Below are 23,512 nucleotides of genomic sequence, written 5' to 3'. Positions count from 1 at the left end.
TTGAAGAAACCAAGAGAAACGAGAAAAGGAAAAGAGTTGGGATGAGAGAGAAAGAACTCTATATTTAGCCCTTTTTTTTTTAAGAGAGAATAATGATTTGGAGTTGCTACAATGCTCTCTAGGTCAAGAGAGCTACTGTAGCAACACTAGAAAAATATTTAGAGTTTAAAGGGGTTGTTGAAGCTTGTATTTTGTGTGTTTGCTCTCCAGAAATAGGTTTGGACAGCCTAATCGAGATGCTTTAAGAAATGCCAAGAACCAGTAACAGAGCTCCACATGGTTCTTATTCATGTCACAGCCTTCTAGAGATGAAAACAAATCTAAAGCAAGAAGGAATTGAAATGAAGCAAAAGGCTAAGTTGCTTAGAAGCACAAGAATGAGAAATCAACTCTTTAAGAGAACTCTCTTAGAAACTAGCTCTTAGGCTAAAATCTATATTCTCATCTAAAAACTAAGTAATCTATACATCTCTTGGCTTATTCATAATTGCTAGCTCGACTGCCATAGACTCCAACTAATCATCACATGGATATTTGCTAACTAACTACTAACTATTTTTGTTATAAGATATTATCTGCTCTAACAGATTGTAACTAACTAACAGCTAATAAGCTCAATACACTCTAAGGCATGAAGTTACTGCATCATCTAACCACCTTGTTTTGCTCTTAGTGAACTTACCTGTGACCAAGTTAATGACCTCAACAAAAGCTAGGCTCAAGTAGAAGCCAAATGGACAAAGAGAACCAAGAAAAATAAGTGGAAATGGATCTCATCCTAGCAGGAGATTCCATATATAAAAAACCGTCAGACCAACTAATGTAAACATATGCATTGCACAGTTATTTGTTTGCATGAAGGATACTTTAAATACCAGAATACATTCACTTGAACTTCGGAAAAAAGAATTGCACAAACACACAACTATGTAGATGTAGCAATACCTACAAGCATGCAACCAACCAGGCTTCAACCTCTATAGGAAAAAAGGGGCGTTTAGAAAAAAAAAAAAAATGTATTAACAATAAAAATATTAGAAAGAGTCATCTCAGGCACATAGTTACAACCAACATTCAGATAGGTCTAGGACATCATATTCTGGTATGAAACATACGAAGTTGGTGAAAAAGCGCAACAGAGTTGATGGAAAACCAATAAATTGAGAGAAGGTGGGAAGGGTACCTGTGTTTGCCTCTCCTTCTCCATATCAAGATTGTGGCGCAGTTCCTTAGTTTTAGCACGCTCAAGTTCTAGCAAACGCTGTCTTTCAATCTCCTTCTCTGCTTCAGCTGCCCTCTCCCTGATACATGAAAATGACAGCTGTTAGTTTAAAATCGCCAACTTCGATCAATCAAAAAAAGATTGCACTCAAGAATAAAAGATAAGCCACTGATAGAGTTAAACCTATCAAGGTCTTGTAGAAGTTCTGCTTCGCGTAAAGCTGCCTCTTCCAAGTATTTCTGACGGGCACTTCTCATAATAAGTTTCTTTTGCCTGCGGGCTACTACACCCTCTCGGAGTTTAGTTCTCTCTCTGAAAATTACAAAAAGGATAGAAAAATTAAATTTAGAACCTACATAATACAAGGCCTACTACATTCAGCAGAGTTAGCACTGATTTCACACATAAAATTTGATTCTAGTAACTTGTGAAATTTAGTTATTTCCAAGCAATAAAGACGACTAAAAGAGATGAGCTCCACAGGCATCGGTATGTTTGAAAAACTGTACACAGTGTCACATTTATTTGTATGAACAAGTACCAATAATGGTAGTAAGTGTTACTGGAATGTCCACTTTTTTTTGGCACAGCAGTGGCCCCGCGGGGGGGTGGGTTGTGCTTAAAATCTTAAGGAATATTGAATACAAAATTACTCATTATTACCATTTGACAGTAATTATTAAACAATTACTTTCATTAAAAGTGTTTAAAAATAAACCTAGAGGCTGAAGATTTGAACAGAAGCAAATGAAGACGCTACAAGAAAAGTGTATGTTATTAAATGACCTAGTAGTATCTGTCTAGAGGCTACCTAGATGAGCAAGTCACCATGGCTACCAGCCTACCACCATTTTAAAAAGAAAATCCATTCAAGCACGAACAATAAAAATGGAAGATTAACTAACTAATGAGACAAAGATATCTTCAAAAAAAATAAACAAATAAATAATCTCATGCATCTCTTGTATACTCTCATGCATTTCATGTGGCTTGCCTAATTGTCCTTTGTCAACACCATTATGGCACTCAATTAGCCACATAAGCAAGAATTATAACCGAGAATAAACAGAAGGACTAATTTGGCTTGTTTTAAAATTTTCAAGGAGACTTAACAAAAACTTGACCAAAATTTCGAGGACCAAACATATATTTTTGCCTCAGAAAAAAAGAGTTAATATTAATGAATCACTTTCTTTCCTTCTAACTGAATCAGTTGACAAAAGTTACAATGAATTTCACATGTTGCAAAAGTACAGCATAAAGTAAAATTAGTACTTACAGGGAATGAATGCAGTCCTTGATTTGACGAAGGCGGGTATCATCTTTTGTAGGAGCTGGAAAATGTTGCACAGTAGATAAACTCAGGAAAAATATTAACATAACAGGTAAAATTCTTAAGCAGCCAATGAGATATAGATGACAATGCTAGGAGTAGAAATGATTACAGGCTAGAGAAGGAATCTGATGCCTATCTTTGGAATCTTCTTGCAGTAAATGATCTTTTTGAAGGATGTCCAATTCCATTTCAGCCTCCTCTAGTTCCTACAACATAATTAAATTATAAATTGAGCATACAGAAGCTTGGAAGTAACAGACAGCATTAGTAGTCACCCAGGCTTACCATAACCTCTTGGTCAATTTTTTTGGAGAAGATATCAAAGTACGACTGAACAGAAGTTAGATTTGCAAGAACCTGTTACAAATACATTAATAAAAAATGAGCAACAACATGAGAAGGATATAGGGTGAGAACTTATTGCGACAAGACAGCACGTAAAAACACCCATTCAAAGGGAAAGGGAAAAAAATCCCAGCGTTTAATCACATAAGGTAGAGTCACAAAACAAAGGATCAGAGTTGGCTTATTCTAAAAAAAATATAATAATTTACATAAAAAATCATACATTTCCTGAAACTATTAAAATTAATATGGATAACTCCAAATTATATAAATAGATAAAATCTCCACAATTTACTAAAAGATTTCTGACATAAAATATGAAGCTTTAGCATAATCTCCCATTTTGAAGCTATCTTTATATTATTTCATACAATTTAGAGAAAATTATAAGTTTTGAGGTAAAATTCTTTATTAAAAAAATTATGACCTTACTAATTCATACAAATATTCTTTTTTATATGTTTAAAAAGTAAGAGCATAAAAAATTTAATATTATTTTTGGATACTTAAACTATTATTAGTTATTATATATTTATTAACTTTATCTGCATTATTAAATAATTAATCATTAAATTATTTACTGTCACCAGGTCAACCACCAGTTAGACCCCAGTGAGACCTAGAAACCAGAAACCACTACCTTTTTCAGTTCTTTGTCCAATCCAATTTTTAAAACTGTGTAGAATAAAATATAAACACCAACAGTTAAAGAGTAAGTAAAAAAAATCAAACAATGGTTCAAGCCTATTATATCAGTGTATAATACACATAGACAGAGACATAATCCTCGCATATATGTGTGTGTGTGTGTGGATGGCTATTTTGGTCATTATATCAAGCCCACACCTAAAACACAAGGCAATGCTCAGGGTTAGGCCTTATCCTTAAGTAAAAAGTACTGATAATAATATCAGACGCTTGTAAAGAACTTGAAGAAGACAACTACATGAGTAACAAGAAATTTCTCCAACAATCCTACCACCAATATTTAGCAAGATTTCCAAAAGCAAACAGAACTACAGTGAAATTGATAAATATCAATATTTGCAAGAGAAATTCACTACACACCCTTTGTAATTTTTCTTACCTGAAGAATTGATTCACGGGTACTCTTAAAATCTGGGTCGGATTGTCTTGTAGGATTTGAAGAGAGCACTTCTTTCAAGACCTGGATTATAAAATGTTGGTTTATTAAACCAATGCAATGTTAAGAAATAACAGATTCAGTGCTTTCATTATGAGAAAAGATGGTAAGAAATCACACACACATACACTTCATAAGAAATTGAAATATTATACAGTAATGTGCAGTTCAAATATATATGACAGCTTTGGCTGCATCCTACTACATACCTCTTTAGCTTCATCCCCTTCATTTCTCAATCTACACAAGACTTGGCAAGCCTTCTTCTCTAGATCCCCCAGCCCACTGTCTACAGAAGGAAAATTAAACAAAACAAAAGTCACTCGAACGCATGCTCTCAACATTTCTAGATTTGTATTATATACTTAATTTGATTTAAATACATATGATAACAAAGCAGAATACCAGTTTTCGACAAGCCTAAGGTCTCAATATTTCTCCAAACATCTGGAGGAATCAAAGAAATATCTTCAGCTGGAGAGTAAAGGCAAGCACCAGCAATTAGTGCTAATGATAGTTGCAGTAATGGGCCCTCACATGCTGGATGTGCAAGCTTCCCCAAACCATAAATACTATCAGCTGCTGCAAGAAATGATTGTAACTGGTGACGCTCTGCAAATGGGATATAATCTACGAGAAGTGCCATTGCACAAGTCCTTAAAGATAACGATGTGTCAGATGATGCCAGAACAGCAACTGAATCCCATGTACTAGAAACCAGATGAGATAGAATAGACTCGGGAACAGAAATAAGTAAGCCAGGTGAAACTAAATTATTGCAAAGTGTAGAAGGTTGTATAGCTGTCCGTCCATTCACATCTTGGCCAACAAGTTTTCCCATGTGGCGAAGTGCTATAAACCGTTGCTCAGGTTCGGAATGACCTAGCATTGCACAGAACAAATCAACCAAATGAGCCGCACTTTCATGAAGGGTATGAATACCTCTTCCAAGTAAAATCAACAGCCATTTATCAGTTTGTAAGCGCCATGAAATTTTTGGTGCACTGCAAGAAATGTTTTTGATTGCAGAACAAATCAAACCAATCACACTATCCAAGGGAAAACAGTGTGGAACTCCAACTAGACAATCAAGCATCAAAGATGCAACTTCCCAGCAACGGTTTTCTTGGAGCATCATCATGATTTCAGCTAGTCCTTCAAGACCAATCCTCCAATGAACTGGAAACTGGTCAACTGACTTACATGATGAAGGATTTTCACTGTCATCCTCTTCAGCATTATGGACATCACGTGCAATCGAAGATAAGCATCTTGAGTACATTAAACACTCTGCCAATGCAATAGATAGCTTCTTAGCAAGTTGATGGTGAAGAGTCCAACAGAGCTCAACAGTAGGGTTAAGCTTCACAATGAGAGCCTCTAAGTCTTTAGAAAATTCTGCTACTTCCTCAGCTGATAACTGATAGACCTTTTCATTGACAATAGAAGCATCAGAATTATTATTTTCTAAATTCTGAGAAACCTTATTTGGACATGTGCTATTGCAGACATCATTGAGAAACCATGATTGTGATTCCAAGCTATTACCAGAGAGTGCACCACTGCACACATCAGTGAAGGGGGGAAACTGAAGTGGGATAGCACCAAAGGCTCTTAAATTTTGAACTAACAGAGCTTTGCAATTTTCCATTACACTCTGGAATGCAGATAGATAGTCATGAAAAGAAGTTGTTGGTTCAAAAGCAGTAAACTCAGCCCAAAATATTAGGGACTGCAACATTTCCCTTTTACGTTGAATGGACAAATCACAAAAGACAGAAGCCAAAATAAAGATAGTTAATGCTCGGCTGTAAACTTTATCTGCAGAACTATTTTGATTCTCATTCTTTTGTCTAATATTGTTAAAAAGCTCATCAAAGCATAACGACTCAAAATTAAGACATGAATCATCAACCAACAATCTTTCCTCATCAGATATTTTGCTTAAAGAATATGAAATTAGTGGCTTCAACAAATGCAGTACAGAGTCAAGAAATGACACATCACAGTATGCAGCTCCACAAAGTGATACTAGCACCTGCACTACTCTAGGCATCTCAGGCACCATTGCTTCCATGTGCTCAAGTACAAAGGCTTCTAGCACATAAAGAATGACAGCTTTTGCATTCTTTGCAACATAACCTTTCCAATTATCAGAACTATTTTCAGAAGCAATTTGGTCCCAATGAGAAAATGGCCAGGAACACAACTCAGCAAACCAACACAAGACATCAGGCACCATACTCGAAGAAAGAGATCTCAGCTGCAAGCCTACTGCCTCCAAAATGATCTCCCCAAATGCTTCAAATTGCTTTTTCATCTTAGGAAAGAACTTACTGAGATCAGGATAGATGACACGGAAAGATTGATCCCCATCCTGTTCATTAGCAAATCCTCTTTTAACCGAAGGCATATTTTTGCCCCCCAACTCTTCAATCCTCACATCTTCATGCTTTCGATTAACAACATTATCTACTATGGCTAGATCATCTGTAAATATTGACAGTAAATATGTCAGCTGTGACATATCAGAAGCAAGAAAAAGACGGTCCTTCATATACTTTTTCGCATTACGAGATACTGCCATCCAACCAAGAAACCTAACCAGTGGGAATGCAGACCGTGAAAATGTGGATATTTTCTGCATCCAGGCTGAAGGTGGAACTAAATTTCCATAACGAATACCACTGTTGATATTGATTTCAAAGTCTTTTCCTTCATCATCACCACTTGAAGCAATTACCAATCTTTGAAGCAGCATCCACCTTCGTTGTATCCCATGTATTTTCTCAGGCTCCAAGTGTAAATTGCCTTCTTTATGCTGATAGTAAAGAGATGTTAGTGTCCTATTTAAGTGCTCAGCAGATCCTAATATAATATCAATCACATGTTCAGGCGCACAGTATAGCTTAGTGGCTGAATACAACAAAAAAACAAGACTTTGCATAAGAATTTCATGCATTGAGTGTTGCTCTCTCCGCAACCGTTCAATCAGAAAATTGCACAACAGAGCTTGATTTTGCCTAACCAAGGTGACAGCATCTGCAGATTGCATATCAAGAGGTGACAACTTGATAACTTGCTCTTCAAATCCTTCAGAGTAGTAAGGACACTGTCCCCCAAATGAAATTTTGTTCTGATAATTCTTGTCTAATTCAGCAGCTTCAAGCAGTAATTGAAGAACAATTTTGTCTCTTCTCTTTTCAAGATGAGCAATTGTTTCTAGATCTCTTTTACTCTTTTCAGAACTCCTCACTTCTGAAATTTCATGATGTTGGGGAATTCTAGTCCTGTTATTGTTCATCTGGTCCATAAATTTTGGACTGGCTTTAAAAGACAACATAAAAAAGGGATTTACATAACACTCTGCTGCTAAGAGTAAAGCATCTATAGCAGCATCATGACCCTCAACTGTAATCTCACTTTGAGAGTGTAAATCTAAAGCCAAACGCTGAAACTCAGAAGCTCTCAGCTCACAATCTCGATAGTTAATTAGCTGAAAATAATCTGCTTGCATATTATAGTATTCAGCAGTGAAACCTGCATCTAACACTAAGTCAATATGAAACTGGTGAGTAACACTTTTCTCGGTCAACTGTTTTGGTTCTGAGCTGAGATCCCCATGGATAGAAACAGGGCTATTCTCATCTGGACCACTAGTAATATTTGTCATTGCTATGCTCCGAAGTTCTGGAGGGGCAAAAAATAGATTGACTTCTTCAGAAACATCAATCTTCACAGCTGTATCAGAAAAATCTGTCTTTCCATCATAGTCATCTTGGGTATTTGATTTTGAAGAAGCTCCTACTTGCCAAGGGACAGAAGAAAGAGGGGATACATTTGAAGATTCAGGATCAAGTGGTTTAGATATAGGATACTTGCAAAGATCAATTTCAGGAGGTAACTGCATGTGAGGTTCCAATATTGATAGAAGTACGCTGCATGAAGAAATTTTCATCCATTGCCAAACCAAAGATATAAGTAAGAGAATACTGGTGAAGCTCACATAATAGTGAAACCCACAAAAATTCTTAATGATGTTAGACAATAATAACAAAGGATGAAAGTCCCACATCCACAGACAAAATAACCAGAGGTGTGCACTATTGAGTCATAGTGGTGTAATATACACTATCTCTACTCTAAATTTCACACATCCTAAACCAATGTTCATACTATGAGGTCTTGAGAGGGAACACTAGTTTGGCTTTTCCTTCGAAGGCTGTATGGAAAGTGAAGACGCCAACAAAGGTAGCATTCCTTGTATGGATTGCATCTTTGAAAAACATTCTCATGGCAGATAATCTTAGTGGTGAGAACACAAAAAATCTCATGGGTCATGGCAGATAATGGTGAGATCACAAATCCTTTGTTACTACACTGTCCAATTGCCAGTTTGCCACTGAGTCGTAGGCATTTGTCTTTGTGTTGTTTGATGTTAGATAGGTGATGCAATAAATGAGTGCAGATGTTGCTTCAACATTGGAGGAGACAAGGTCCTTTAAAAAAAATTGATAAGCATGGTTCTTTCAAATATAGAATTTGGAATTTAGTGTAGTCATGCATTCTAAGTACGTCTTGTGTACTGGGTGGCTTTTTTTCTTTTAATAAAATTCTATTACTTATCAAAAAAAAAAGAATTTAGTGCAGTCATTCTAATTTGGCCCTTGTGGAAGGAGAGAAACAGAAGAAGCTGTAAGGGACAGGAATTGTCAGTCATGAGAACCAAATTCATGTTTGTCAGCTCCTTTATTCCAGTGGTTGTTTTTAGAGGAGTGTAGACCATCTAATCTAGAAGATTTTTTTAGATTCTTTTTACATCTAAGTCATTTTATGGAAGAGTTAAGTATAGAATATTTGAACAGTTCCCATGATTTGTTGTGCTCTTTTAAGTGATCAATAAAATTATTCATAACTTATAAAAGGTAATCCTAAACAAAAATATTCTTAGTGCTGTACAGATGACGGGCATGTAATACCAACTGATGTCCAATCAAAATATTCTTACAACAAACAATACAGATGTGTATTACCTAGGAGCAACTGAGCCATGCCTCCATTCAGATTCCAAAGAAGGAAGAACAGCCGGCTTTCTTACTGCTGTACGGATGACATTGAGGGCAGTCACACAAGTGGTTTCCTGCTTTTCAGGAAAAGAGGAAGATAGATCTCCAAAAGCTATTGCGCTTTTTGACGTGGCTATTGCAGGATCAAGAAAAGGCTCTAGCATCTCCACAAGAAAAAGAATCCTGTGCTTGACTTCCTGAAAGAACCACAGACAAGAAGTTAAGAAAAAAATTGACACTTAAAGAAAGCTAAATCTATACAATTCTAACCATATATGCCCACTACATAGGAGGTTCTTAGCTGTAAAGCTACCAAAAGCCAACAAATCTAGCAGCAATATCCTAAGCACAGCTGATTGCCAACCAGACACTGAAGGTTTTTTGTCAAAACATTCAGTCCAAATGCGCAGCACTATATACTCATGCCATAGCCCAAGTTTGTTTTTCTCAAGACATTAGAGTGCACTATAAAGTCCCATCAATTTCTCCATGTTTACCTTCATGGACTTGTAGATGAATTATATATTTTAGATGTTAACCTTTTTTCAATTTGATTTTTTCTTTTTTTTTTTCTTTTTGGCTTTTCCTTTGTATACATCTCTTGTACTATGATACATGCACCTAGTGGGTCTTAAACCCTTGACCTTGCCCTCCATCCCATTATTATGGGAGGAGGAAATACTGTTTGAGCTATAGCTCATTGGCCATCCCATGTACTGGGATAACGCTTTACTTTGGGCTTTTTAAAATGAATTTATTTATTTATCAAAAAACTACATACCAACATACAATATGAAAATACCAAAGCAAAATTATTATTTGAGGGTTGATAAAAAACTCCAAACATGACACAGTACCTTATACTTCGGTAGTACATCATCCATGTGACCGGAGAGAGCCAGAACAACGTACTTTAAGGCAGCCCGAGCACGAGTAAGGGAATGTCGGGAACCCTAACAAACGTATTAGAACAACAAGAAGTCAATTTTTTACCATAAATCTAATCAATCAAATAAAAAGACGGCTGCCAGCAAGTCCAATATTATATAAGCAACACCAATGACTGCATCCAACATGATTTAACACGTGCACATACAAAAATAAATACAGCTGATATTTGATACTTACACTTGATGGCTAAAGGGTTAGTGAACATATGAGTGAGATACCAATGCCTATCATCTTTAATTTTTTATTCTATTACAGATATCAGAGTAAGAACATGATTAACTCTTCCATCCAAGTGGCACAGATACTCCTGCAAGGGAGCCATATTCATATCATATTTGTGTACAACAATGATACTTCTTAAATGCTCTAGACAGATAACCAGAATTGTCTAAATGTGACCTTTTCTTTTTCTTTTTCTTTTTCTTTTTCGGGTGGGGGGTAGCTCTTATAAATATACATATAGTCAGGTTCAAGATAGATAGAGTTAGGTTCAAGTTACACCAACACTACATTTATAATTTGTCAATCCCATGACTGTATCCCACATTCTCTACAAGCTAATCATGCATACTATAATTCATATTAAACCAATATCATTTACATTTTTTTTTTTTTGATAAGTGTATTTTAATCCAATATCATTTACTATCCAATCAACAGATTCATTCTTTATTTGAATTGTAGGAGACAGACTCTTTTGAAGAGTTCGCTTTTGAGTCTTCCAACTAGTGTGGCTAATCAGTTGGAGAGATTACAGGGGAATTTTTGGTGGGGTGCCTCAGATAAATAGGGTGTTTTAATAACAGTGTGTTCTATGGTGGCTTGGGACACACTGTGTTCTATTGTGGGTTGGGGATCAGGAGAGTAGGGAGTTTTAATAACACCCTCTTGGGTAAGTGGTTATGGCAGTTTGGGAATAAAGTAACTCATCTGTGGAGAAGGGTCATGGCCACAAAATATGGGGAGGAATGGGGTGGTTAGACTTCAGGTTTAGTTAGGGGTTCTCATGGGTGCAACTTGTGGAGGAGTATTAGGACAGGTTGGGAGAATTTTTCAGCATTTTGTGTCTTTTGAGGTTGGGGATGGCCATTGTCTTTTGTCTACAGTTTTTCGCATGATGTGTGGTGTGGGAGTCAGTATCTGAAGGAGTTTTATACCACTTTGTTTGCTTGCTCTTTTGATCAGAATGCTTCTGTTTATTCAGTCCTGGACTTCAGGTAGGAGGGGAGGGTTGGATCTGGAATATGAGGTTTCATGGAAGTTTTCATGATTGGAAATTAGACGCAGACAGTTCTTTCTTAGATCTTATATATCCCAATATCCCTATAAGGGCAGGGGATGACAGGATGTTATGAAAATTGGAAGGTATTGGCATCTGTACTATCTGCATTCAGCCCATAGACCCCTGAACATGCCCGTTCAAAGCCATCTACCACCCTCCGCCATATCTTCCACTTTTTCCAAAACCCTCCTATCCCACATAACCAGAATCCCACCAGACGTATGATCAGCATCCAAAGCAACCCAGTCCAAATAAGGACAATTCCACAAGCTACCAACCACAGATCTGCCCATCGCTCCCAATTTAGTCTCTAACAAACAAACTACATCACACTTCCAGTCCCTAAGAAGATTCTTCACTACCAAATGCTTTTCAGGATTATTCAAACCCCGAACATTCCAGGAAATAATTTTCGGCTTCAATAAAAACTATGAACTCCCAAATTAAGGCACAACAACTAAAACTACTTTTCCTCATAATTAACCTAAGTAACCAAATTCCGCAATTCCCGGGCACCTTTCACTTTTGTAGTATTCACTTTACTAGCACCAGCAGCCCCCCTTTTCCACACCCTAGCTGCCTCCAATTCCTGCTCAATTTTAAGTAACAAAGTAATACATAGTTGCTCATGTCTGTACACAGATAACCCAACCAATTAACTGAACCCACGGATTCTTTATTTAACCCATCGGGATGCCTCCAATCTGCCTTCATCAATCTCCAAAATTCCAGTAGCATTGTCCTGCAAAAATGGATTGACTGTGTTTAAAGGTGTACGCAGCATAGGACTTCCCTCTCCACACTCTTCAACTTCCCCCAGCCCAGCCCATTCAGCACCAGGTAGATCCAAGCCCAAATTTAGCATCGGCGGTGACACCACCAGCTCTAACTTACCCCTTTTTGTCTGCGCCTCCAACCCCGAAGCCTGTAACTCCATGCTATCACCTACCACCGCTGATTTCGTCACTCTCATCCGACCCATCAACTCCCTAACAGTATAGAAGATTGAATCAGTCCATAGAATCGCCCGATCCAGTGACATCAACGAGCAAGTATACTCCCGGGTAATTCCCACCAAATCCGATCTCAACCCAAACACCAAACACCTAGCTGAGACAATCACTCTACTCGATTGCTTCGATTGACTCAAAGAACATTGCTGAGGAGATAAGACTCTAATGCATGACTGTGACGCTGCTGCCTTTGAGGATTCTCCTCGTTCCCAACTACTTTGGGCAACAAACAGTATAACTAGATGTCCCAAACCCATTTGGATTTCACAGTTATCATGGGCCGAAATAACTTCCCCAACCTTTAGTTGATCTTGAGGTAGGCCCATGTTATTATCGTGACTGGGCTTGACTGAACCCTCAATCAGTTCTTTGTTTTTAACACTCCTTGTTCCATCTGGGTATGTGTTGTAGCTCTTGTATACTTCCTGTGTACTTTAGTTTCGCCCATTTTCTTTCAATGAAATTCTTAGTAATTGTAAAAACATAAAATCTAAAATTTGAACAGTTTTTGTGGCATACTGACATGGTTCTTAAAATCCGATCATCTTGATATTTAAGGAGCACAAAAACAACAAAACCTCGATCCCAAATTTTATGGGATTGGCTATGAATTCTCAATAAGTTAGTCAAGGTCGGCCATATGTATTCTTTTCCTTCATTCTATTCTATCTGAAGTCATAGTCTCTGTTAGTTCCCTAATTGAAGTTTCCCTCTTTATTACTAATACTAATGTTATTTTTAACCTTCCACTACCTTTTTTCAATCCCTCAACTTCGATCAACTCAATCTTTTTTATTGATTCATTAATTGCTCTCCTTTGAACATGACCAAACCATCACAAATGACACTCTCTCCTCATTTCATCAATAAGGGATACCCCCATCTTTAAGCAAATTTCCTCATTTCGAGTCCTATCTTTCTGTGTATTTCCGCTTATCTATTGTCGCATTCTCATTTCAGCTACACTCATTTAACGAGCTCATTTAACAAGAACAGGAGATATGGAAAAAATATATAATCCAATGGTCCAATTTGAAGAAATATTTAGTCAATAAAAAGATGTTTCGCGTGATAATAATACTCCCTCCATCCCAAATTTTTTGTCCTGTTTGAAAAGTCAAACTTTTTAAGGGAACATCATTTATTGTCTTGTCTACCTTTTAAAAATGTATAAGTTTCCAAAATTATCCTTAAAAAAATTTATTAAAAAATTAAATTAATAAATTAATAAGGGTATGATAGGAACATTAGTAAATTAATGACTTTTATTTTTAGAAACAGGACAATATTTTGGGACATCTCAAAATGGAATAGAGGACAAAAAAAATGGGACGGAGAGAGTAATAGTTAAAATTTACATTCATTATAACTTTAACCTAGCCAATGTGTGTGTAGGAGGCACAGAAACGGGAACATTATGATATTGATATGACTTAGTAAATCTTTAAAAACTATAACATGACACATCAAGGACATGGCCATTAATTAATTAATATATTTTTAGGTATATTTTATATATTTTTGGCATATTTTATGTTTATTTTAGGTCTTAAAAATAAGTAACAATCATCAAAATGTTTGAAAACATGCATAAATTAAATTAAAAGCAATTAACCTACAAACAATTCAACTAAAAATAATAACTACAAAACGAATCAAAATTTTTTTTAATAAGAAAAAAAAACAAAAAGATTTTCTAATAATAAACATACAAGGTAGATGAAGAAAATGATATTGTCAAAGTGTTCATTTGGCTAAGATTTTTTCCAGCTTACATCCCTTATTTGACTAGGCAAAACATTTTACAACATTACTTTTTTCTAAATAAAGCTATACTTTAACCCAACTTATCTTTTAAACTAAAAAAGACAAGAAAATAAGCTATCCCAACCAGATACATAGGAAAGCTACTAAGTGACTGTCACAGGGAAGGAATAAGTCAAATAACAATAATAATAGCATGCAGTCAACCCATGAATTACAAAGATCTAAACATTAAAGAAAGAGGAAAGAAGAAATTCCATTCACCATAATTATAAAGATGAATCACACATATCTCAAAAGTTACAGAAATTGAATATCAAATATAACACAATAATTGGTGCACACAACCAATGAACATACCTGGATTGTACCCAAAAGATCCTCTACAAGCTCCACAGCCAAATCAACCTGTATCAAAATCAGCCTCAAAGCTGAGATAAGCAAAAATAAATAAAGTACAAATGACAGTAAACCAACAGTGTCACATCAATGGTATAGCGCAAAACTCAAAACCACTGACCCAGACTAACCTTCGCAATCGCCTGAGCCATCCAAGGTGAAAGCACACTAGCACACAGATCAATCAGAACACATGCAGCCTTTGCCTGTAGAGTTGAGGTTAAAGCAGCTTGTTAGTGAGAGAAAAAGTGAAGCTCATACCCTTAGAAATAAATGTTAATATGCTTAGAAGAAAGGATTACATATTTACGCCAGCCAACTTAAATTGTTCCAAACCAAGTACTCATTACCCATGTAAGATGAACAATATATTTTTCAAATATGACATTTTAGAAGCGGAAGTATCTATTTAGATTGATGAATGGGATGCTAGAATGTAACATACTCAGTAAAAGGTAATGGCCTTTAGACCTAACGCACTTCCTAGGTTGCGGGTGAGATGGCGAGTTCATATCTTGCTGTGTGCTTCCTTCAAGTACCAAAACCAAACAAATAATTTTGTATGATAATTGTATTTACTCTCAGATATCACATTCTTGCACCCTTTTTTATTGGTAAATTACACACCCAGTGAGTCTTGAACCCATGACCTCACCCTACGCCTAGAACTTGCAAGGGGAGAAAATGCCAATTGAGCTCATTGGCATTCTTGCACTATTGCAAGTAAACTTTTATAGGGGAAAACAAAAATTGTTTAAGGTGTGTGCATAAGCATAGTATGTAGGAGCACCATATGTTTATTTTTTAGTTCACTCATAATATTAGAATGAAACATCATCATACAATTATTCCTGAATGAATAATAATAACAATTAGTCATCTCCTGGTATAGACAAATATTCCCCTCCATTACTCCAATCAAACCCATCGTAATTTGACCTAACAAATTGAATCATGACCACATCCACCAGTCTGATACTGAAATTGGAAATTTCTGTAGATTTTTTTTTTTTAATTTTTATATCACTTTTATATGTTGTCGAGCTCTAAAAGTGCAAGAATCAATATTACTGATTCAATATTCTCTCTCCATAGATGGTCTACAGGATGAAAGACATGACAAAAAATTGTGTTTAGATGAAGGAGAGCATAAATTGCTACTGAACTAATTGAAATGAACCAACTAACATGTGATGGTGAAAATGATGACAAATAGCCAGCACAGGCATGAAGAAGTGGGCGGTATAATGATGATGCCGACGTTGACACAATCTGCAAAATATAACCACCATGTAAGTGGGATATAAAATCTAAACAAAAATCATTGCCAAAAAAAAAAGTCAAAATATACTGTCAGTCCTTAAAGTTTACATGTTGAAAATTTTTAGTCCTTTATGTTTCAAATGACCAATTTTAGTCCCTAAAGTTTAAAAAAAGTGCTATTGGCCCATTCGTCTAGTTCCGTTTATTTTAATGCATATGTGGCTAATACAGCAATGAGTTAGCTCCTTTTTAATGACGTGTCAGCTTATTTTTATTAAAAAATTACACACTGAGGCAACTCACTGAAACTCACTTTCCAACCATGAATTTTGTATACACACAAATCAATGAAACTCATACTTCCACTGCAATTTTTTAATAAAGCAAAGCTGCCACACCATTAAAAAAATGCCACCTCATTGTTCCATTACCCACATATGCTATAAAATTAACCGAATTAGACAGAGTAACCAATAGCACTCATTTTTGAAACTATAGGGACTAAAAGTTGGGCATTTGAACAATAGGGACAAAAGGCTGAACATGTAAACTTTAAGGACCAACTGTGTATTTTTTTTTTTTTTTGATAAGTAAGATTGTTATATAAACGAAAGGCTACTCTATGCAAGAAGAACATAGAAAGGACCAACCATGTATTTTGGCCAAAGAAAAAAACCTAAACATTATGTCTGACCTGAGATAGTGCTTGTTGCACAGTAGGTTGCTTCCATTGAGAAAAAGTATCATCAACAACATCAGGACTGCTCACAATAGGACGAAGTGCTACAGATTGGCAAGTGAAAATACATGTCAAATATTTATGAGTCAAGAATGACCATGATATTCTCGAAAATGTAGAACATACTTGCTGCTAAAAAGATGAAATATAATTTTAAAATTTTCTGTTACATGATACTTAACCTGGTAGCAATGCTTGTACAAGTGGTAATGCGGACCAGAAGTCAGAAGTTCTCTCTGCCAATTTGCTGCAAAGGATAGGCTGCAAAAGATGAGAAGTTATTATGTAAAGTGATGAATCAAAATCCCAACAAACAAAAACAGGCAGCACAAAATTCAACAGGTGCTTAAGGAGTTTTTATGCCCCTTTTACAGTAATCAACCTGTGACGCACAAGCATAAAGAACATGTAAGATCCCTTCTTCCACTGCCCCTAAATCTAGGATGTTGAGATAGCTGGTGTCCCATTGATCATCAGGAATACCAAATTCTTCACCAAACAAGTTTGAGTAATCAACTATAGGAACTGGATTAGATAATTCGGATTTCGATGTCTCATCCGGATCAGAGGTTACATCATTAGGAGAGGTTGATGCTTCTTGCACTATAACAGGCTCTATGAATTTCTGCAGAATTCTGGAAGCCTGAAATATATGGGCATATGTATATCCAGATTAGCATTTACAGGCTGACAACTGACCAACAATGGGTAGAGACAGATGAATTACCGTTCTGCAAACAGTTCCCAGATCAGAATCTTTATATGCCTTTCTCAGCAGAACAAAAATCGAATCTGGACGAAACACAATTGAACTGGATGTGGAAAAGACAAAAGGTGATGTGCTGCGTGACCTCCGAGGCTGCAGGTGAAAAGAGTATGACTTTAAAAGAAAAAGGGCATAGAAATAAGAAAGTAGCTTTTAGTTACAGAAAGAAGAAAAATATTTTCATTTATACAGAAAGAAGAAAATTAGTTCTTTTAAAAGCTAAAAATAATATCAAAAGCTTCATAATCTCTCAACCACAACTTGATCCCAACTTATTGAGGTGTCTACATGAATCTTCGTCCAAATTAATGCCAAAATTTTCAACCCTTTCTTCTCCTTGCCTATCTTGATTGTTTTAGCTAAGATTTGTGAGAAAGTTTCAGGCAATATTTTCTGGAGTCACTGAGCACACTTTTGCTTTTATGACTTGCAGCAGAAACTAAAAAGAAAAATTTTCAGAAAGTTGCAAAAGGCAAATTTTTGAACCAAACACAGTATTAGATAATGTAGGATACAGTTTTCCCATAGTCCATTAATATCACATGCCTCTTGAAAAGTTAAAAATAAAAGAGTTAAGAAAAAAATAGCAACAAACCTTTAATAAGGAAGAGAGAGAGAGAGAGAGATAAAACCATGTGGCACAAGTTTCAGATATATTAAATCCCTTTGAGCGTGGATATTAAATCAAGAGCTGACAGGGCAAATTATGGAGAGCCACAGATAGTTAACAAGAGAAAAACTAAGATTTTTTTTTTTTTTTTTTTTAAACATAGGTTTCCTCTTTCAATGGATGACAACTAAAGCAAAAACAATTATTAGTTTGGATAAAGAACAAAAGAAAAAATAAACAAATGATGTTCTAATATCATATGTAGAGTCGGGCTTCCTACCAATCACACAAGATTTTGGGGGCAGGCGCTGAGAACCAATTTTGTGGTGGCACTTATTTATTAGGAAGCGTGTCAAATCAAATGTCAAGGAACCAAGAATTACAGAGAGGGCACCAATGTTACCTCAAAGTTAGAGGAAACAGTTAAGGCTGATGACAGCTGAGAGTTCTTAGAGCCTTCAGAGTCTGAAATATTGCTGAAAGACTTTCCAGTTGATCTGCAGTCTCAATCCAATACCTCAAAATTAGTTGAGTATGGCAAGGTAAACATTATATACCAAAAAAAAAAAAAAATACTGCAACCCCCAAATCATAGAATGGCAATGGAGAGTGATAGAGAATTCAATACCAAGGGCAACTGCTTCAGAACAAAATCAAAGTTGTGGCAATGAAGGAAGTAGCTCATAAACAAAGTATACTACTACTATACACAGTTCAACAGGAAGGGTCCAACCATGATATGTCCAGTACCAGCAGCCACAAGGAGCCCAATTTTTATAATATTTCCTCTATGCAAATTGCAGGTGGGGAGACAAGCAAGGAAAATAAATATTCAGAAGGATTGGGAAGAGTAGCATTCACCCACTTTATGATGGTATTTGGGCCACCCAATAATTAAAGACATAAATCGTAAACCTTTTTTGCCCATTGTCTATTAGTCATTCAGTATCCCGCAAGCATATTTTCCGGCCAAATTTAAGTAGAATATAGAGCATAATATTGTTTTTTATTGCTGTAGTATTCACAACAAGAATTTTCGAGCAGCAAAAGCAATGAATCCAGTAAAAATATACAACAAATAAAATGGGATGCTTATCTGCTTAACTGCTAAACAAGAGCGAAATGCTTCCTATCAAGGAAATAGTAATACCAAACAAAGCAACCCTCTTGATGAGTAATACCTTCTCTAGCAACCTAAAAAGAGGTACAGCCAAAACTAGCATTTGATTTAATCAGCTTGTAGCAGCTGGTGGTGATGCATCATTCACAACTCAAAAGGAAACTGGGTCAGGGGCTTTTCTAGGTCCATGGGGTGCACTACTAGTGTCATAGCCAAGCTTTACGCACTAAGAGATGGGTTTCTGCTTGCAAAAAAACTTAAATTAAAAGCCATTGATATTGATGTATATGCAAAAGCTGTATTGGGTAGGATTGGTATACATTTCTCTGCTAACAGACTTTTGCACTCTCTTGTGGTGATTGTAAGGACCAGTTGGGCACCATTCCTCAGACTCGGGTCAAGCATATTTACAGGGAAGCTAACTGAGGTGCAGTTGCACTAGAAAGATAAGGAATAACCCAGAAAGAAGATTTTGTGTAGTATTCACAACACCCACTTGTTTCCTTTTTGTTGCTGTTGGACTTGAATGGTATGTACCAAGAAAGAACCGTTCTATTCCAAACTCTGTCGTTTAGTTTCTAATGTTATTCCCAATTTACCCAAAAAAGAACACACACACACACATTTCCCATTCAAAAAGTAGATCATCTAGTAGTTGTTTAAAGTAGTCAAACATAAAACCCATTTAAGCTTTTGGAAGCATGAAAAGCTACCAAATTTAGAATATTTTACACCCATGGTTGGATTATAACAGAAGACAGAGAATCAGCAGGTATTGTATGTAACTCTAATGTTATACTTGTGAAATTTCTCAATCCATTGCCAAAGCACAGAAAGTACAATGTTCACGTAAACCAACAAACAACCACACAAAATATGAAGTTGGATATATAAGGCAGCATAAACTAACCTTTCATTCACAATGTGAAGTATTGGATAAAATGGACCAGCAAGCATAGCAAGAAAGCGTAAGCTAGGTTCAGCAGCATCGGAAAAGCTTGTAAGGTCCGCCTGCACAGTTGTAAAACATAAAGGTTACCAATATGATAGCAACAAGCAAAAAATGTGGAATTGGAAAAAGAAAATACAGAGAGAAAAAGAACACTGTATGATGGGATGGAGGCTTTAGGCAGCCCCCGCTATCATTCAGTTTTAGAGTTCATAGCCCTTTTAATGTTTAGATTGTAACTTTTCAGAGGTTACGCCAAGGAGCTATAGCTCAACTACAACTTCCTTCTCCCATAATAATGGGATGGAGGGTGAGGTTATAGGCTCAAGACCCACTGAGTGTGTGTAACTTACTGATTACAAAGAAAAAAAACAAAACAAGACAAAAAAATAGGGGAAATAGGAAAAGAAGATATAGATCCTGAACTAATGTGCAACAAATCTATACCTCAAGTTACTTATAAAAAAAATAATAATAAATAACAAATAAAATAAAATCTATACCTCAAGTTACTTATAAAAAAAAATCTATACCTCAAGTTGTGGAAGGAACACAAGCAGCCGGTCTGTCACATCTTGAAGCAACTACAAACTAATGGGCATCAGATTGGCAAAGAATATCATAATTCAAGACAGTGTATACAGCAAAACATAAAAGATGGCAATAATGGTGAATCCACCTGAAGATGCATATCTTGGGCATCTTGTTTGTGTGATATAATGTGTGGCAATAGGTGATTAACAACTGGTTGAAACTCAGGTTCAAGACCATTAACCGAAACCCCAATTAGCTGCAAAACAGAAATGACACAAGTAACTTTAGTTCCGGAAACTGAGACCAAACTCCAAACTATGTGTCACAAGAGTTTGTAAATTACATGATTAGATAAAGATTAGAGCATTATATAATCAAAAGGTAGCCGTCAACATCCATTGTGAGCATTTTATACAAAGCAACAGAAAAAATAAAGCAAGATTTTTACTACATTTCCCCCAAGATACAAAGCATGTAGGAAATAACTTCTTTGTGTCAAAGATGACAACATAAAAGTTTAACAACAAGAGTAATCATGGTTTACAAAATATTGCCAAAAGAAGCTAAGCATGTAGGAAATAACAATAATTCTTCACAGAATAATAAGCATATAAGAGCATTTCGATATATTTAGTTTATCATTAGAGAAGAACAATTGAGGCAGAAAATAATTGAACACGAGCCAATACTAGTTTAGTGTCATCCCAAATTCCCCACAGTAAATACCTGGAGAATTTAGCTTCGATTCTTAAGGATGACGACAGCATATAGTTTCTAACTTTTAAGCAATCGTATGTCTTACAGCAGGTGATGGCTAGTGCATCACTAGAAAATTCTAATCTGATAAGTTAAAAACCACCAAACAATCCTATAGCGGATTGTTACTGCAATCCAAAGTATAAATGACAGAAACAATCGTCCTAACTTACCTGTATAAAGAAAATAGCTATGGGATTTCCCCGTAGACAAGATATCCGCACATATCTACATGGAGTGTAGTTCATTGGGTACACCATGTCACGTCGAGGAGCTTCACAACGTGGGCGAACTTTCACAAATGTCTCTGGCTGGTAAAAAGAATAAAAAAAATCACTCCTTGATACAGCATCAAGGCACATAATTTAGCCCTCAAATTCATATAACATTAAAATTTGGTACCAAAGAAGTTTCAAAAACAGTGATAGAAAAAATCTAAGAATCACAAACACTTCAAACTCTTGGTGTGTCTGAGCTGGGGACACTTCTGCATGTGTGTCCACATTATGTTGGGAGAAAAAAAAAAATCTATTGGAAAATAATTCCTTTAATTTTAGATATGTTTTTTAAGATTTTGTTAGTTATTTATGTTGAAAACTTATAAATAAACATAAAATAGCCTATAAAATATATATATATAATTTTAATTACTTAATTAACTATGGTATCCCTACAGTTACGTGTCCTAACTTTTCAAGAATTAGCTTGTTGCCGTGTCTCGTGTCATGTTGTGTCAGTATTCCAATTTCTTTTTTCTTTCTAATATAAAGAATGTGTCCTCAACTTCTCAATTCAATATAAATATGAAAAATGTATTAAGTCAGTCCTATTCAAAACAATGATAGTGAAAATGAAATGAATGTACTGTCAAGTTCTCATTTCGAATGTAAATTATAAAATAATTACCAAATTTTTTTTTTAAAGAATCAAGCACAGAAGCTCTAACCTTAGCAATTGTGTTAATGAAATGAAGCTTCAAAAAAAAAAAAACAAAAAACAAAAGTGAATGAATTGAATTTGAAGCAGATAATTTACAGCTAACCTTGTAACGCAAGCCAACGGCAATTTCCCATTCGAGTACAGACTTGTTGTAAATCCGAATATGCGATAATAAACAAGGTTCCTGCAAAAAACAACAAAATTGATTTGCAAATACGCAAAGTGTGAGAGAGTGAATGAAAGAGAGAGAAAAAGGTACGTCGAGTTCGAGTAAGATCCACTCTTTGGTGTTGGTGGCGGTGGACCAGTGGGTGCGGAGGTCGGAGTCGAGGACGTGACCGGCTTTCTGAGACGGCGACTCTCGTGAGGTGGCTTTTACCTTGTAGGGCAAAGCTTTAACCCGCGACTCCAACTCTATCTCCATTGTCACTCAATATCTCTCTAATCGATGAAATTCAATTCAATTCAGACTGCTGCGTTTGCTGTTTGTACTTTGTAGCTTGTAGTAGTAGAAGAAAAAAACAGAAGCGGAGCCTCTTTCTTTCTTTCGATGGTGGAATTTGGCGAAAAAACAAAGACTTTCCTTCTTTGTGTTCACTGACGCCTCTTTCTCTCTTCTCGATGTTGTGTTGTTCAACTAAAATACATATACGACACGTCGTAAAAGCCTCCAATGTCCTTTCGACCCAACATAGTTTTGATTAAGGTACACTTTTGACCCTAAAAGTTTAATATTTTTTTCATTTTTAACTTATTACATTTCAAAATTTATTCTTTTTTTTTTTTTTTTGGGACCCGTTAGTTTGATTTTGTTTTCATATAAGTCAATTTGTTTATTTCTGTTAGCAATATGACCATTAATTGTTTTCATATTAAGTCAGTTTGGTTATTTCTGTTAGCAATCGACCATTAATGTTTTGCATGTGTGTTCACTTCCCTCGATCCATGTAAAACTTGTCATGCATGACATGGGACCACTCAAACTTTAAATGAATGTACCGCTTCTTGAACCTACAACCTCAGACTTGCATGGTGATGGGTCACGAGAGCTTTCTATCATTAAGTCACCTTCTCATGTATGGTTATGTATCATAAACAACTTTGTATTTATGATATTTCCTTTCTTTTTCTTTTGTGCATCACTAATGTGGCAAGAAAGAAAAGGCCACTCCTAGGTGACGTGATTATTGACTTTGATTTATTGTTGTAGTTATTTTTCCTATTGAATATATCTAAACCTAAATTGGCTTAGTAATTCCTAAGGGTTTAAAACCACTAGCCAACATCTTGAGGCCACGTTCACTGATATGTGTA

The 23,512-nt window shown here is 35.9% G+C and overlaps 1 protein-coding gene across 3 annotated transcripts; it reads right to left on the bottom strand.

Moving 5' to 3' along the window:
* Positions 1-1,069: 1,069 nt before the first annotated feature.
* LOC112025930 (uncharacterized) lies at positions 1,070-22,815 on the bottom strand. 3 transcript variants are annotated; one of them, XM_065760696.1, is made up of 24 exons: positions 22,458-22,815; positions 22,302-22,382; positions 21,433-21,570; positions 20,649-20,759; positions 20,503-20,553; positions 19,931-20,031; positions 18,304-18,397; positions 17,252-17,383; positions 16,907-17,167; positions 16,707-16,785; positions 16,480-16,568; positions 15,711-15,794; positions 14,654-14,728; positions 14,484-14,531; positions 9,971-10,066; positions 9,081-9,310; positions 4,453-7,985; positions 4,257-4,336; positions 3,991-4,071; positions 2,844-2,915; positions 2,668-2,764; positions 2,502-2,556; positions 1,406-1,534; positions 1,070-1,301 (listed from the first exon to the last, which is right to left on the bottom strand). In XM_065760696.1, exons 1-24 carry the CDS (start codon positions 22,620-22,622, stop codon positions 1,085-1,087), a joined length of 6,099 nt encoding a protein of 2,032 aa, XP_065616768.1. In that variant the 5' UTR covers positions 22,623-22,815; the 3' UTR covers positions 1,070-1,084. The 3 variants fall into 3 exon arrangements, with proteins under 3 accessions (XP_065616768.1, XP_065616769.1, XP_065616770.1); XM_065760697.1 differs by lacking the exons at positions 21,433-21,570; positions 22,302-22,382; positions 22,458-22,815 and having other exon boundaries at positions 20,503-20,560; positions 20,649-20,761; XM_065760698.1 differs by lacking the exons at positions 17,252-17,383; positions 18,304-18,397; positions 19,931-20,031; ... (3 more) ...; positions 22,302-22,382; positions 22,458-22,815 and having other exon boundaries at positions 16,918-17,039.
* Between the last annotated feature and the right edge of the window lie 697 nt (positions 22,816-23,512).

Source organism: Quercus suber, unplaced genomic scaffold (genome assembly GCF_002906115.3).
Source record: "Quercus suber isolate HL8 unplaced genomic scaffold, Cork oak 2.0 scaffold_378, whole genome shotgun sequence".
NCBI classification, from domain to species: Eukaryota; Viridiplantae; Streptophyta; class Magnoliopsida; order Fagales; family Fagaceae; genus Quercus; species Quercus suber.
This window is presented reverse-complemented; position numbering and strand designations above follow the sequence as displayed.